This window comes from Brienomyrus brachyistius, chromosome 1 (assembly GCF_023856365.1).
Source record: "Brienomyrus brachyistius isolate T26 chromosome 1, BBRACH_0.4, whole genome shotgun sequence".
Lineage (NCBI taxonomy): Eukaryota > Metazoa > Chordata > Actinopteri > Osteoglossiformes > Mormyridae > Brienomyrus > Brienomyrus brachyistius.
The window spans coordinates 22,492,480-22,508,601 of record NC_064533.1 but is presented as its reverse complement, the minus strand read 5'-3'; the positions used below and the strand labels follow the sequence as shown (position 1 = coordinate 22,508,601).

At 48.1% G+C, this 16,122-nt stretch overlaps 1 protein-coding gene across 3 annotated transcripts in view; it reads left to right on the top strand.

Annotated features, from left to right (window-relative positions):
- Nucleotides 1–4,491: 4,491 nt before the first annotated feature.
- The window catches only part of lnx1 (ligand of numb-protein X 1), a 31,177-nt gene continuing 19,546 nt past the window's right edge, over nt 4,492–16,122 (top strand). The window contains exons 1-2 of one of the 3 annotated variants that reach the window (XM_048989713.1): nt 4,492–4,646; nt 7,202–7,706. In XM_048989713.1, the coding sequence (XP_048845670.1) occupies nt 7,315–7,706 (392 nt within the window). In that variant the 5' untranslated portion in view covers nt 4,492–4,646; nt 7,202–7,314. Of the gene's footprint in view, nt 4,647–4,675; nt 5,152–7,201; nt 7,707–11,209; nt 11,766–16,122 lie in introns of those variants that run through there. The other 2 variants (XM_048989797.1, XM_048989881.1) reach the window with 2 other exon arrangements.

Sequence of the window (16,122 nt, the reverse complement as noted above, 5' to 3'; positions counted from 1 at the left end):
TCTCAGTGACATAGGTGCTACTAAAGGACTTATTTTAACATTTAACTAACACTATTCTCCGTTATTTCTTTCATCTTGTGAAGAGCTGCTGTAGCTTCTGTGGTCCCTATAGCTCAATATGTAGAGCACTGTGCTGCCGATGTGAAGGCCGTGGGCCCAAGTCCAAGGGAACACATGTAAATGACACCCCTTTCCTCTATTGTACATCCTGGCTTTGGATAAAAACCATCATGTGACTGAGTTAGTCTAAATACAGTGTTCAGTATTCAAAATATAGAAAGCCCATACATTTTCTGCCCTCACTTGTCCTATGCGGGGTCATAGGTGTCCAGAGCCCATTCAGGAAGCTACGACCTTAAGACAGGATGGGGTGCCGACTCCTCGCTGGGCCAAATACAAAGCATGTGATTAAATGTATACAGGAACAAAAACACATAGTATACAATATGTGCACAGTCATGCACATATCCATCATCGAAACATTTATCCTGGTTAGGGTCACAGGGTTTATACACACAGAATAGAATGTCTGTCACATATGTATGGATGCCAACATACATCACACACAGACATGCACATGCACATCCATGCACACTTACCGATTCGGTAAGTATCACTGTCAATCGAAAGCAGCTGATTGCGCACAAGCAGCACAATTAAGCCACAAAGGCCAATCAGACTCCACTGGGCAGGGTAATTCGTTCAATCAGAGGGAGTCTGTCACTGCATACTGTAAGACCCTCATGCATTCATTGCTCAGTACAAATCAGACTGAAAAACATCAGACTAGCAATTCTGAGCAGATTATATGCAGAGCCCTCTCCACCTACACGGAAGGATGATCTTTCCCCGTTAATCCTCCCGTTCCAAACGAGTGGTGAATGAAAACTGGTCTCTCGCAGATCAGTGCAAATCTCTGCTCGCATGTCAGTAACAAGCCTGGAACTTGTTGCCAGGGTAACCCCTTCAATTCAAGGGAAAATGAACACAGTGGCTATACTAGCCCCGTCAAACCTTCTCATTCATCAGGTTGACAAATGTCCAGTCAGACACCTTAACTCCATCCACCTCCGCCTCCCTCCACTTCATATACCCCCACCCTCATCCTGTCACAAACCTCCCACCCCCCTCCCCACCCCCGATGTCAACTGGCCCAACGCACTTGGCTACCATCGCTATGAGCGATAGGTCGTGGCGCCAAAATCCACAGCCGGTGCGATCGGAGGTGTCATGTATCACCGGCCACCCCCGAGATCGTCCATCACTGCGGCTACGTGTCAGGCGTGCCACGATTGAACGTATGCTGAAAGACGTGTAGTGGCATTAAGCTGGAACAGGGCTGCCGTGTCATGTGACTTCCGTCAGGTGCAGTGCACCTTGGGCAACCACAATGGAACCCCTGATAGCTTTATGAATGGGCAGCGGTACTCATGTCATGTCATAGTCCATGATAGTCCTTTTTTTCCTGGGAGTCTGTGATAGTTCTTATTTTCCTGACAGCCTGTAATAGTCCTTATTTTCGCGTTAGTCTGTGAAAGTCCCTATTTTTATGATAGGCTGTGATAGTCCTTATTTTCTTGAGAGTCTGCGATAGTCCTTATTTTCTTGGTAAGCTGTGATAGTCCCTCTTTTCCTGAAAGTCTGTGACAGTCTTTATCTCCTGATAGCTTTTGAGGTATCCTGGTTTTGAAAATCTACTTTAGTCACTGTTTCTGGAGCTTTGTTATAGGTACTGTCTCCCGATCACAGGCTGCCTGCTGTTTTTCTGCCGTGTCTTTTCACACAGGGTTTGCTAGTTTGTCCTTGGCGTGACTCAGAGACATGCCTTTCTAACAATGACAGGCCTGTAAGCCTGGACGCATAACCGCAGACGGTATGCGGCGTGAAACCAGCCATTGTGAGCCGCATTTCCAGGGGACACCACAGAATGCCGTGAGAGCACCACTTGTACCTGAGCCTTTATTACCTGCGTCCTCTCTGCGGAGTCGTCACCCTCGCATGTGGGCGGGCTGCAGCACACTGGGGGATGGCACATGGTCATTTCACGTGACCAGCCTGTCACCTGTCAGCAGTGCAAGTCAAACGTAACTCTCTCCCTGGAGGCAAACCAGCAGATTATGCTTCGCACTGACCAGTTTCATCCTAGGAAGCTGATTAGCATTGTCTAAACTCTGGAGTATGAACTCTCTCTGGGTTTATCCCATTACATATACTGTCATATTGTTTCTGCAGCTCTCTTAGTGTTTGTGTGGGTGGTGTTGAGCTACCAGCTGTCTTTAGAGAAACTGTTAGGGATTGTGTTACAGACTTGTCAGGGACTCTGTTAGGGACTGTGTCAAGGAGTGTGTTACAGACTGTATCAAGGACTCTGTTAGGGACTGTGTCACAGACTGTGTTAGGCACTGTATCAGGGACTGTGTTACAGACTGTATCAAGTACTCCATCAGGGACTGTGTTTGGGATTCCGACAGGGACTATGTTACGGACTGTATCGGGGATTCTGTTAGGGACTGTGTTACAGACTGTGTTAGGCACTGTATCAGGGACTATGTTACGGACTGTATCAGGGACTCTGTTAGGGACTGTGTTACAGACAGTATCAGGGACTATGTTAGGGACTATGTTAAGGACTGTGTTACAGACAGTATCAGGGACTGTTACATGGACTGTGTTATGGACTGTATCAAGTACTCCGTCAGGGACTGTGTTTGGGATTCCGACAGGGACTATGTTACGGACTGTATCAGGGACTCTGTTAGGGACTGTGTCAAGGACTGTGTTACAGACTGTATCAAGGACTTGTTAGGGACTGTGTCAGGGACAGTGTTACAGACTGTATCAAGGACTCTGTTAGGGACTGTGTCAGGGACAGTGTTACAGATTGTATCAGGGACTCTGTTAGTGACTGTGTCAGAGACTGTGTTGCAGACTGTACCAGGGACTCTGTTAGGGACTGTGTCAGAGACTGTGTTACCGACTGTATCAGGGATTCTTTTAGAGAATGTGTCTGGGACTGTGTTACAGACTGTATCAATGACTCTGTTAGGGACAGTGTCAGGGACTGTGTTACAGACCATATCAATGACTCTATTAGGGACCGTGTTAGGGACTGTGTTACAGACAGTATCAGGGACTGTGTTACAGGTTGCATCAAGGACTGTATTAGGGACTGTATCAGGGACTCTTGGGGACATTTTAAGGGACTGGATCTGGGACTGTATTAGGGACTGTGTTAGGGAATGTATCAGAGATTGTGTTAGAAACTGTGTAAAAGACTATTCAGGACTAAGTTAGGCACTGTGTCTTGGACTGTGTTAGACACTGTGTTATGGACTGCTTCAAGGACTGTATCAGAGATTATGTTAAACACTATGTTAGGGACTGCATCAGGGACTGTGTTAAACACTGTGTTAGGGACTGTATCAGGGACTGTGTTAAACACTGTGTTAGGGACTGTATCAGGGACTGTGTTAAACACTGTGTTAGGGACTGTATCAGGGATCATGCTAGGGACTGAATCAGGGACTGTGTTAGGGATTGTATTATACATGCTAATGCCACATTAGTAATAGTATCTTTGGCTGCATTAACGACCCACGTAAGCCCACCTACCTCAGTAGATAAAATATATCTACTAGTGGGTTAGATCTCTATGCCTCTGATCTGGAGGATGCTGATTTGAATTCCATGCTCAGCAGAATAGCCACATCTCAAGGTCCTCAGTTCCCTGAAAAATGCTCCAGGGGCCATGAATGGACTGACCCTACTCTCAGACCTTCACACTCACCTCTGTATGTGTGTGTATGTCTTAAAAAGGAGAGCATGATGGGATACCTGAAGACTGACACATACCAATATACCTGTTACACACGGTTACAAATGACAAATAAAGCTTCATTCCATTGCTGCTGCTTTTGCACCCTTTCAGTCTATGTCCCAATTTGTCACCAAAAACAGCTCTTGCCCTGGCAGCCAGGGGGCAAAGGACCCATGTCACCCTCTGTCTCACCTGTCTCAGTAACTTCTCCATGTTGTTATTACCACCAACCACCTGACAGAAGGAAATCTTGAATTGACGTAAAGTCATAGATAATGATTCAGAAGAAAAGCTGGATGCCTGAGTAATGACTGGGGTCGTCTGCAAGGTTCCGTCAGACATCACAGTTGCTGCATTTCCTTAGAAACTGCTCTCTTTGTCTGTAACCAGTTCTTACCTAAACTGGTTTGGCCACTTGTGGTGATAAGGCATGTCCCAGAATTCTCCAGCTCCCAGGTTATTGGAGCTTGTTGGGGCCAGCGTCATCAACTAATGCTGCATTGTTGACCATCACGCTCTCTCTCTCTCTCTCTCTCTCTCTCTCTCTCTCTCTCTCTCTCCACCTAAGCTTGTTGTCTGTCTCTCTACCACACAGTCCTACCTTTTGAAACAAGAAAAAAAAATCTCATCATTTGCATACGCAACCCCACCAGCCAATCAGTGGCACCGATGAAAAGGACAAAGTTCCCCAAGGATTTACTCACTTTCTCTGCCCTTCCTGTGCATTGGATTCTTGGATTACACCTCTGCCAGGTAGTATGTTCTCAGGTGACCCCCTATTCCCTGCCCCCTCCCCAGGCTAAAACGACAGCTGAACACAGTACAACTGGTAAGTTTTGTGCCTGCAGCACTGTTTTTCTGAAAGCCAGGTAAAATAGGACTTGACAGTGTGCTGTACCTGCTTCTTGAGCTGGCATGCAGCACAGACTTCACTTCTCAGGAGGGACTCCTTTGTACCTGTACGCTACATGCCTGCATGGTAGAATAACGTCGGTACAGCGCAAGTTGAGGCAGACACCGCTCATTTTCCTGGGAAGTTTTCCATAACTTGCCTTCTTTCAAAATTCGCTGGAAGTTTCCACTGGAATCTGGAGCTCCATTCCTTCTCTGTGGTGCTTTACGTGTCAGAAAGTGACATTTGGAAAGGATTATTTAGATTCTGTCTAGTCAACGGGTGGTATAACGTGACGGCCATTGGAAAAAGTTACTTTAACTCCAGGGAAGGTCAACTTTCCCTGGTTTCAGCGACAAGGAAGGATTTTGACTGGAGTGGAAATCCGAACCAGGAAATTGGTGGACCGGGTTCTGAATCCTGACCCCTGCAGCTTCTTTGGGTATTTGCAGAACTTTGTGGTTTGGATTCTATGTGATCCAGTACCTCTTTTCTTCTGTGCGGTTCTCTTTTGGTTCTGTGCTACTCTATCTCTCTATTGTTCTCTGTGGTCCCAAGTCTCTGGTTCTAAACTTCTGTGACCCAGTGTTGTATCATATTACTCAGTGTGTTGTTCTATTTGTTCTACGCGGCTCACAGCTCTTTTTGTGGTTCTGTCCAGCCCTGCCTTCCCACCAGGGCATCACCTTCTGATGTTCTTCAGCCATGATGTGAGCAAACACCCTGGCATCTCTGCTGCCTATAGTAAAGGAGGCTTTAGCTTTAAAGAGCTTTATGCGTCTTATAATTTTGTGATTTGGGTTGAAGAGCATAGGGCCCAAAGAATCGGCATCTGAAGATGTGTAATGTGAAGCTATAACAAAATTACAAAGACTCAGGTAGAACATACATGATCTGCACATGCCATCCATCCACTTCCAGATACAGCAGTGGCCATCCAACATACAGAACACATACGCATAACATAAAACACACTTTCACATATACACACAGTTGAGGAGTCATGCTTATTTTCTTGCTTATTTTCAGTGGTATCCAGCAGAATTAAAAACCATAATTCCATCCTGTTGCTGTTTTGCCTCGTTGTTGTATCATATTACGTGCTCCAAGGGTTCGGTGCTGCTGTTTAATAACATCCAAGCACCAGAGTTTGCAAAGTATCAAGGACGTGCTTCTGATACGGTATGTGAAGTATGCTAATGTGTGCTAACATGTTGACCGGTGGCTGTACAGAAAGGTCCTGTCACCTGACAGTGTTACCCAGGGGGGGCCTGGGGGAGTCTTACTAGAGGTGACTTTCTCCGGGGGGGGGGGGTATTCGTTCAGGAGAGGTCAGCCAACAAACCACTTTATTAACTGATACCAAAAGGACAAAATCACAGACAGAGATGTGAAGTTATTTCCCAAGCTTATGTCTGTCCTTGTCAGTAGCGTCAGAGAACTGATGATTTCGTTTAGGTTTGTTTATGCCATTAATGTCAGTGGGCTGATTCATGTCTGTTGGCTGCGTGTAGAGGGATCTTGGTTCCAGAAAACTTTTATCAGGGTGTGTCTCCGGGTTACGGTATAACTGAAATTTGGCAGGTTTATATCCATGCGGCAAGATTTCCATGGTCGAACCCCACCCACCAGACCTCCGAGGCACAGATGGGAGTAGTTGATTCTGACCCGGTCCTCCATTACATCAGATACGTGGAGGGGAAAGTCATCGATTGTTACCCAGCCCACTCACTGGTGTGGGAATCGCGGAGGATTCTGCCTAGAATTCTGCCATGTGTCTTTATGTGGGCCTGACACACTGGCTAGGTGAATAGGGTGTCATTCGCCTTCAGACGATCACTAGTGATAAAATACACACCAGGTGTGTCTTCCTGTACGGTGGTCTGCTGCTTTGTATACATGCGTGTCCATCTCTGCAATACAAACTGCTGTAGACCCAATTCCTTAAAAAAGACACAGCAGGATAAGCAAAGGATAGTGCTGTTTTCTCTAAAGCCCATTCTTTGTTATTACACCCTAATGCATCTCTTTGTCTTTATGGGACACTTATGTGAGTCTGTGAGGTTTGCAGTGTGATACATTAGCAGCTGAATTTGTCGAGATAAACATGAACTTGCCTTGATCTTTTGATGCCTGACCATTAAACTCTAATGCTAACAGTCAGATACAGCGATAACCATAGTAAATCACCCCAATGCTGCTATATTAATGTGTTCATCATAAACATTTAATCAAAATATTTTCAGATACCTGGGTATTTAGTGAATTCTAAATTAATGTTCACCTCAACTAGAGCATCGCAGTTGCAATGCAAAGGTTGTGGGGTCCAATTAAAATAACATCCTTTCCTCAACTGTAAGTCACTTTGGATAAGAGTGTCAGGTAAATGAATTAACTGTTTAAGGGTATAGCTGCCTTTACTTTGAAGTGCTCTGTAGGTCCAGCTTCTAAACCCCCATTCCATCTGATGTTTTCCTCCTGCTGTCCCACAGATCAGCCACTAATGCAGTCATGTAAGGGTCTTCCTTCCTCACATATGTGATTTCAACTCTGGTCCCACTCCCTCCCTTCCACATCATCTTGGTGACCTTACCCAGTTCAGACAATGAGCCAGCAGGTGACGGGACAGGGGGCAGATGTCGAAACCCCAAACTTGTGCTACGCCTGTGGCCAGAGACACCTTTTGGAGGAGAATCACGAGTATCACTATGAGGATGAGGTGGATGATGACCTGGTCTGCCATATTTGCCTTCAGCCACTGTGTGTGCCTTTGGACACGCCCTGTGGACACACCTTCTGCACAGAGTGTTTGACCAGCTTCTTGCTGGAGAAGGACTTCTGCCCTGTAGACCGCCAACATCTACTGCTGCAGGCCTGTCGCAAGTCTAGCCTGCTGGTTTGCAAGCTCCTGGACAAGCTGGTGGTGGCCTGTCCCTTCCCAGAACACTGCAGGGAGACCATGCCCAGGAGCGAGCTGGAGGCCCACCTCAAGCACAGGTGAGTCTCCTTGAAGCCACAGGAGAGCCTCTCAGGGCTTCACTGCAGAGTTCTCACGTTTCGGTCTCACCCAGGGTCTGCAGTACCTTTTTTTTTTTGGCCAAGCTCTACTTGGGAGGCCCCCGTACCAACAACATTAATGATCATTTCGCTTCCTCCCTAACGCATGTTATTGGTGGGGGGAGAATGTACATTAGGCAACTACCTATTCTGCCAATAGCAAGAGCCAGAACCTGCTCTTGTGGCAGTGTGAGTTGAAATAGGCAATTCCAAGTCCGAGGTGAATCGATGCTTTCACCCATGTAGGAGTTTCAATTACGATTTTTTTTTAAAGCTGATAAGGAGAAAGAAAAATGTCTTGAATCAGAGCCAGAGTACCGTGGTGCTGCATGGCGGCTTTGCAGCAAGCATTTTGTTTAGCCTGTGTGATGCAGTTGGATATATCACTTTATTATCTGACTGTCTCAGTATCTGTAATATTACTGTCTCAAGGGTTTGGTCCGGAGAGCTCTGTGGACTTTGTCCCTGAGGAATACAGGGCTCACGGGAGTGCAGTAGGGATTCAGAACCTCCAGGTCCCCTTCGATCTGATTTGTGTGGATTCCTCAGCTCCGAGGCGGGTCTCATGGGGAAGCATGCAGGCAGCTGAGGCATGTTGCAGTCTGACATTTTACACCCCGTCTGATCACATTTTCACTTTGGCATTCCTATTTCCTGGGGTTGTCTTTGCGGCTGGCTTTTTGAGAACAACTTTATTCTGACTGCAGTTCAGTGTCGGGTTTGTGGTGGATTATTTTTGGACCTTTTGTCCCCAAGGTCTGGCTTGGGTGGTGGGGCTTTAGTGTCTATTGTGCACCAAAGGGTCATGTGACTGTTGCCCTATGCTGATCCTTTGTTTGGCTATTCATATTGTTAAAGTTGTATTTGGCTGGTTGCATATCCCAGATTGTGTGTAAACAGACATGCTGATCAACTGTTTCTGTTTCACTGCTGGAGGTTCTCTACCTGCGTTTTTCTTTTTGTGCCGTTTCTGCCGAATTTGAGCACGTCCGACTGGTTGTTTTCAGGAGGCCCTGTTCAGCTGGTGGTATTAAGTGCCTCTGGGTTTAATCATGGGTGCAGTGAAGCGTGGTGCAGTACTGAGGGTGGGTGCGCACCTTACAGCACAGTCCTGACCTACACGCTCTTGCACCTGCCGATCCTGCTTTTATGTAATAGCATCTTCCTTACAAGGTACGGTAAGAAGGCAGGTTCGGCGGCAGTGGAAATTTTCCATTACAGTTTGCAATCCTTTTCCACCACAGTCCCCAGCCCAACCCAGTCCTCTACACAACACAGGCCCTTACCCAACACAGCCCTCTACCAGCACAGTTTCTTACCAACCCAGGCCTCTACACAACACAGGCCTCTACACAACACAGGCTCTTACCCAGTACAGGCCTCAGCACAACACAGGCCTCTACACAACACAGGCTCTTACCCAGCACAGGCCTCAGCACAACACAGGCCTCTACACAACACAGGCCTCAGCACAGCCCTCTACCAGCACTGGTTCTTACCAACCCAGGCCTCAGCACAACACAGGCCTCTACACAACACAGGCCTCAGCACAACCCAGGCCCTTACTCAGCACAGCCCTCTACCAGCACATGTTCTTACCAACCCAGGCCTCTACACAACACAGGCTCTTACCCAGCACAGGCCTCAGCACAACACAGGCCCTTACCCAGCACAGGCCACTATACAACACAGGCCTCTACACAACACCGGCCCTTACCCAGCACAGGCCTCTATACGACACAGGCCCTTACCCAACATAGTCCCATACCCAACACAGCTTCCTACCCAGTACAGCCCTCATATCCAACACACTCACCTACCCAGTACAGCCCCAGCTCAGCACTGGTCACTGCACAGTGTCAATCCTGGCCTGAGTATTAGTTAATGCATTTTATCCTGGTTTGTCAATTTGGTCAGGACCAACAAGGATGTACAGTAATGGTTGATGCCATTTCTAGCAAGTCAGGACACTTCTGTGTCTCCATGAGGGTGGCAGTGTGAAATATTAGCAGATGAATTTGTCAGTGGAAGGGGGGGGGGCATCATTATTATGCGTGTAATGAATGCTGTTGGACGACAATCTGACAGTGGTTCAATTACACACCAATTTTTCCCTTGGGAGTGCCGCCCTGCCCCCCCATGCACGGGAATTTCACCATTGTGTATCTCTTTGACATTCCTTCCTGGCCATCAATAGGTCAAAGTCAACAGTGACATACACATCCTCGGGGCCCCGCCCAAATGTCCCCCAGCCCCCCCGTAGTAGACAATCTATAGGTCGCCATGCTTGTCCGGACTGGAGTCACAGATGCACAGCCAAGAATGCCACGCCCATATAGGGCACATTAACTTCTTAGCAGGTAAGAAGTTATACAGAAAAGGAGTTAAGGAGAAGGAGAAAGAGAGAGAGTGAGGAGGGGGATGGGGAGGGGTGCAGGGAGAGAGCGAGAAAGAGAGAAAGCTGAGGCTGTCAGGCATACAGATGCTTTGAGGTGCCTGTAAAAGGCCGGAGATGGGCTCAGCCAGAGGGCTGCTTTGTCCTTATTTATTTATCACCGTCAGAGCCTGCCACAGTCACTTCTCCCCCGAACACATTTATTCACTACTTCAGCTAGACTGAGAGGAGACGTTGAAGTCATGAGTGTCGAAACCGATTCAGGAAGGTTGAAACTGAACAAATGGATTGGGGGGGGGGGGGGGGAGAGACACAGATATAAAGGTAAACAAATTCAGGGCTGGTGAAGGGAAGGTGGAAGAGTCTGACTGCGTCAGGAGGACTGCTGTGCTCTCACTTACACTATTAGGGCCGGGGCTCCCGCTGTGGTGGAAAAGCAAATCTCAGGCCTGCCGATAAAGGGGATCGATTGGGAAGGGGGCTAGGAGACAGGGGGGGGGGGGGGGGGGCAGGGGGGGAGGGCAAGGTGAACTGAATATGGATAGCAGTGTTGGGTGGAAACAGAAATTCCCCCCCCCCCCATAGTCACCAGTGGGGGCCACAGGGATGGCCTCTCCTCTTTGCAGCCTTTAGACTCAGCTCAGCTTCAGTTAGCGATGCTGTCCCGGGGGGAGGGGGGGATGGGGAGAGAGAGAGAGAGAGAGAGAGAGAGAGAGAAGGAGTGGAAGGGCAGCTCAAATGGAGTGGGGGTAAAATGCAGGAATCATCTTGCCGTTCATTCACAAAAGATCTTCATTTCTCTTCTCTGTCTTTTTTCTTCATTATTTTGTTAATCATCTAAATTAATTAATTAATATGTTATTTTAACGTATGCAGCTCTGAGCAAGTGCCTGAGCCTTTGCATCTGGCCTGTGCCACTGTCGCGTGGGAACGGGAGGGGTGGGGATTGTTGGGGTCGCAAGTGGAGGGGGGAGTGCATCTCCCCACACCCCCAGCTCAGACTCCCCCACCTGCCAGGCTCAAGTATATAAAGGGAGGTTGTGGCGGGGGAGGAGGCAGGACCCTAGTTGTTCAGTCTGAACGGGCATATGTAGTGAGCATCCTCTGTGCACCTCCCCCCGCCAAAGTGGGGCATTGGTTTGCTCCGTGCCTGCCTCCCAGTGGCTGCTGCTGCAGTATAAGTCACAGTCTCATCTGAGCACTGTGCTGTGTGCCCGTCCTCACCATGCCCCCCTCTCACTCAGACACACACACACGCGCCCCGTAATCCTCTTACGCCTCCCCTGCGTCCGGCACAGATTAGTCCCGCAGATCCGATGTGCCGGACCACCGGCACTGCTACCCCTGTCTCCACCACCGCCAGACTCTCGTCCGCTTCCCGCTCCTCCTCTTCCTCCTGCCGCTGTACCTGCCGCCTGCCTTCTCTGAGCGGCATGCTGGGCCGCAGGGTGTGAGGGACTCGGGGGGGAAGGAGCAGCGCTGAAGGTGTTCGAGGAAGAGGAGCGGGCCAGCATGAAGGCACTGCTGCTACTGGTACTGCCCTGGCTGAGCCCAGCCAACTACACTGACAATGTGGGAAACCTGCACATCCTCTACTCAGAGCTGTGAGTATGGCGTGTGCCTGTGAGTGTGTGTCTGTGAGTGTGTGTGTGTGTGTGTGTCTGTGCGTGAGTGTTTTTCTATATAGGTGTGTGTTTATATGCATCCAGCACATTCTGTACTCAGAACAGTGTGTCTGTGAGTGTGTCGTTGCCCATATGTGTGTGTCCATTTGTGTGTGTCTGTGTGTCTGTGCCTATATGTGGGTGTGCTTGCATGTGTCGGTGTTTCTCTGTGTATGTGTTTGCAGGCATTCTTATGTCCTGTACATGCGCATTTCTGTGCACACAACCCGTGATGCATGGCATGTGACTACGCACAATAACTATATGTGTATGCGTGTGTTACGTGCGTTTGCATGTAAATGAATCACAGTACAGTTTTCCTGCATTATTAAATTGCTTAGCATGCAAAAAAGTCACTTAAAATTTAACTGCGCTTGGTATTTTACTAAATAAGTTTAGGTTCCATGTTATGGTTTCTCCAGGGATAAAGAACAGCATGCTGTTAGTATGGACTTTAGCCATTACTCTTTGGTGTGTGTGTGTGTGTGTGTGTGTGTGTGTGTGTGTGTGTGGATTTGGTCTTTTGATGAATGGGGCAAGACAGTTGCCATGGTAGCAAGTTTTCTCAGCAGCGGTCAGGGGTGTTGATGATGCAGGATTTTACAAGAGGGTCCACATGGCAGAGTGTGTGAGTGTCCCTGTGATTTCGCCTCTCCCTGGCGCTGCTGAAGCAGATCTAGCACACGCGGTCAAACGGCACTCCGCTGCTCTGCAGTGTTTCCTACTGGACTGCAGTTATCTCGCGCTGTCATGTTTCGCTGCTGGATTCTTACCTGGATTAACGTACAAGGTGCCAGCCAGGGTTTCAGCGTGTCTGAAGTGCTGACATCTGTGAATGAAGCCATCCCTGTGTTTCTGCGAATCAGTGCGTTAAAAGCACTGCGCCCGTAATCACAGCAGTAGCCGTGTTTCTGTGACTTTATTCTTTCAAAGAGCTGTGACTGTAGATACAGCAGTCTCTGTGCTTGCATGACTCAGTCCTATGAAGGGTTATGCTTGTAAACACAGCCATTACTGTGTTTCTGTCAGTCAGTCCTTAAGAGAGGCTGTGCCTGTGAACAGACTGGAATAGATTTACTCATGGTTTCATGCCAGACGCTTGTCAGGGCAGGTTTAATGCCCCGTCGGGGCGATGCGGAGGAATCTGCTTGTGAATTTAAGCTTCTGCTCTTCTTCAGTCACCCTGCAAACGTCAGCCCCCAGGGCAGGGAGGGGAAGTAGAGTTCGGGGGTGGGGTGGTGGTGGTGCGGGGTGGGGGGGGGGGGGATCATTCCCAGGGGACCCATCTGTCCCCTGAGTGCGACTCTGGGATTGGTGGGAAGCATATAGAAAACCCGCCCTGGCAGAGGGCAACTTGCACTAGGATTGGTCGGTCGCTTGGAGAGAGCCGTTCCCTGGCCCTGTATTTGGGTCAGTCTGGTGCCCCATCGCGTGTAAATGTGCTGGGCTGCGCTCTCTCTAGTGTGATGGAGCCCTGCATCACTACAGAGAGGGGGGAGCAGGGGGCAGCGGGCGGACTGGGGGGACAGGGTGACAGACGTCCAGCCTGGCTGGACAGCACCAGTGTTTCGTCTGTCTTTGTTTGCCTGGGACACGGAGCAGCACATCTCCCCTGTCCCCTGACATCCCCCCCCTCCTCTCCTACGTCCCCCATTTCCTATCCTGTCCTTCTCTTGATTTTAAAGTACAAGGGAAGTGTTGTTTACGTGCCGGGCAGAAGCTATGCTTTTAAAGTGTGTCTAGACACGCAGGAGAGATGCACAGTGATGAGAAACACTGCGATAAGAAGATAAAAGGACGAAAAAGAAGCACGTGCATATCTTTCTGCATTTATGATGGATATTCAGGACGAGCTTTAAGCTTCCAGCTTTCTACCATCTACGATCCTCCACCTCGGCTCCATCTCTGCCTTCTCTGTTTCTCTTTTGGATGCAGTCGGAGCTGATCTGATTGCTCAGAGAGATAAAGCCTTACGTGTGTGGACTGTAAAGGGGATAAAAGCATGCAGTTTCTCTAAGGGAACAAATCAACGCAGATATTGAACCGAAACTGGGAGTTTGCCAAACTAGCTGGGATTTTGTTTTGTTTTTGTACTTGCGCCTATTTTTCGTTGTCGTGGGCCAGCTGAGTTAACCAAAGACAAAAGATATATCAGTATTGCTTATGTCTTTTTGGTACGCTGATTTGCTTTGACAAATAAGTAATCATGATAAAATAAGACAGCAGGGAGGTTCTTGAAACAAAGAATGATTTTGCAGGACTGCTGTGAGAGATGCGTCTCTGCCTGGAAAGGCAGAAATGAGATTAAAAACAAACAGATTGACAACATCCATCGTTTCTAATGTAGATTCTACACGACCCTTTGATACGGAGAAAGACAGGGAGGAAGATAGACCCATCGCTCTCTGCTCTCCTTAGCTTTATTAGCATAACAAATCATATTGCATGCTGCGACATCTACAATTCCATGCTCAAAAGAATCAATGGAAACACGAGATCTGACTCCCTGTACCCAGGAACTCCCAGAATCCCTCCTGTTCTCAGAACCCAAACGGTCGCCGAAGCAGGATTACGGCTGAGGATGGGAGAGTTGGGCCCCAGTTTGAGATGCGTTTGACTGCCGACTAGGTGTCCATGGAGAGGTGAGTGGTGACGTGAGAAGCCAGATGGCCGTCACCAGAATGGGCAGGAACGCCATGGGATTCCCAGTACAGTCCAGATCAGTGTAGTGGGACATTGGCTTCATGCGTGTAGCTCAGTGATGCTGGTTAATCATAGCAAGTCAAGGCTTTAGCTGTTAGCTTCGGTATTAGTCATCGTCCTGTGTTTCTGATTTTGGCCTTATTTGCTGTCACCTGGTGTTTCTGCTTAAAGCCACGTGATTGAGAGTAACTGGTTGTTTCTAGACTCAGTTGCATAATCGCTCACTGTCTGGAATTACTGGCCTGAGATTCCCGGGTGATTTTATGGTTACCCAGAAGCATTTGAGTCAAGTCAAGTCAAGTGGGTTTTATTGTCATACCATCCATATACAGGATCCTGTTCTGTGCAATTGGCAGTTCAGTGTATTCAACCTTGAAAGAGGTGCAGAGCCGTGACTGTTTGTCTATAGAGAAGCGGAAAGGGAGTATGACTCTCATATTCCTATAAGTGACATACCGCAGAACATCATTTTGTTTGCCTTTTTCAATTATTCCTTTCACTGCTTTTGTTTCATCTGTCTGTTTAGTTCATGTTTGTTTAGGGATTTATGTTTGATCTCAATTGTAATAACTGCCTGCGAAAGCAATTAATACCCATTGCTGCCCTTGCCTCATCTTTACCGTACCTCTAGGTAGAGTGACGCTCCCAATGCATCGAAACTTGAAGATTTATTTGACCCAGTGCCGTCAGCACAAAATCACACACTCATCACGACTGTGTTTGTTTCATTTGTGACCATATGTCTCCGAAACATGTGACATTTTTGGCTTAGGAGAACAAAGATGACCAAATCAGTATTTCAGTCATTTCTCTACAGAACCCACACAGATATTCGTTCCATAAAAATAGGAAAACACACAGATTCTCATTCTAAATAAATAAAAATAAAACATTTTTACTCTTCGTGAGGTGACTCATTCATACTCAGACAAACACACACAAACACACAGAAACACACATGCTCGTTAAACCACGCTGCAGGAACACACCCACGCACCTTCATGCATAAACGCATCATATGATTCTTTCACTTGCTCTTATCTCTTTGGCTCACGCTGTCCTCAGGGCACCTCTCCTGTGCCGCTAAGCCTTCCAGCGAGAGCGCTCCCATCTCTGTCGGGCCCGGATTCGTTACGTACATCCTGAAAGGATTATCGTCCCGCCACAGGTGAAGCTTGTCATCGCAAGCCGCCGCGGGCTCCGGCAGACGGAGGGGCCTCGTTTCGAGCGTAATCTGTAGCCGAGCTTCTCATATCCCACGGAAGATTTTGTGGGGTCTTTCTTGTACAGAGTCTGTGAGCGTGAAGCTAAGAAGAAATTTGCTAATTAATGGGTTTTACTCGGGTTAAATACGCATTATTTCTGTGACGGTGCTTCTTTCTGCCTGTCAACACATCTGGGTAGAGGGTAGGTGCAGGCAGTCACAACATGGCCTCCAGCACGCACACACACACACACACACGTACACACACACATACACACACCACACACCGCACACACACACACGTACACACACACATACACACACCACACACCGCACACGTACACACACACACCACACACACACACACGTACACACACACACCACACACAC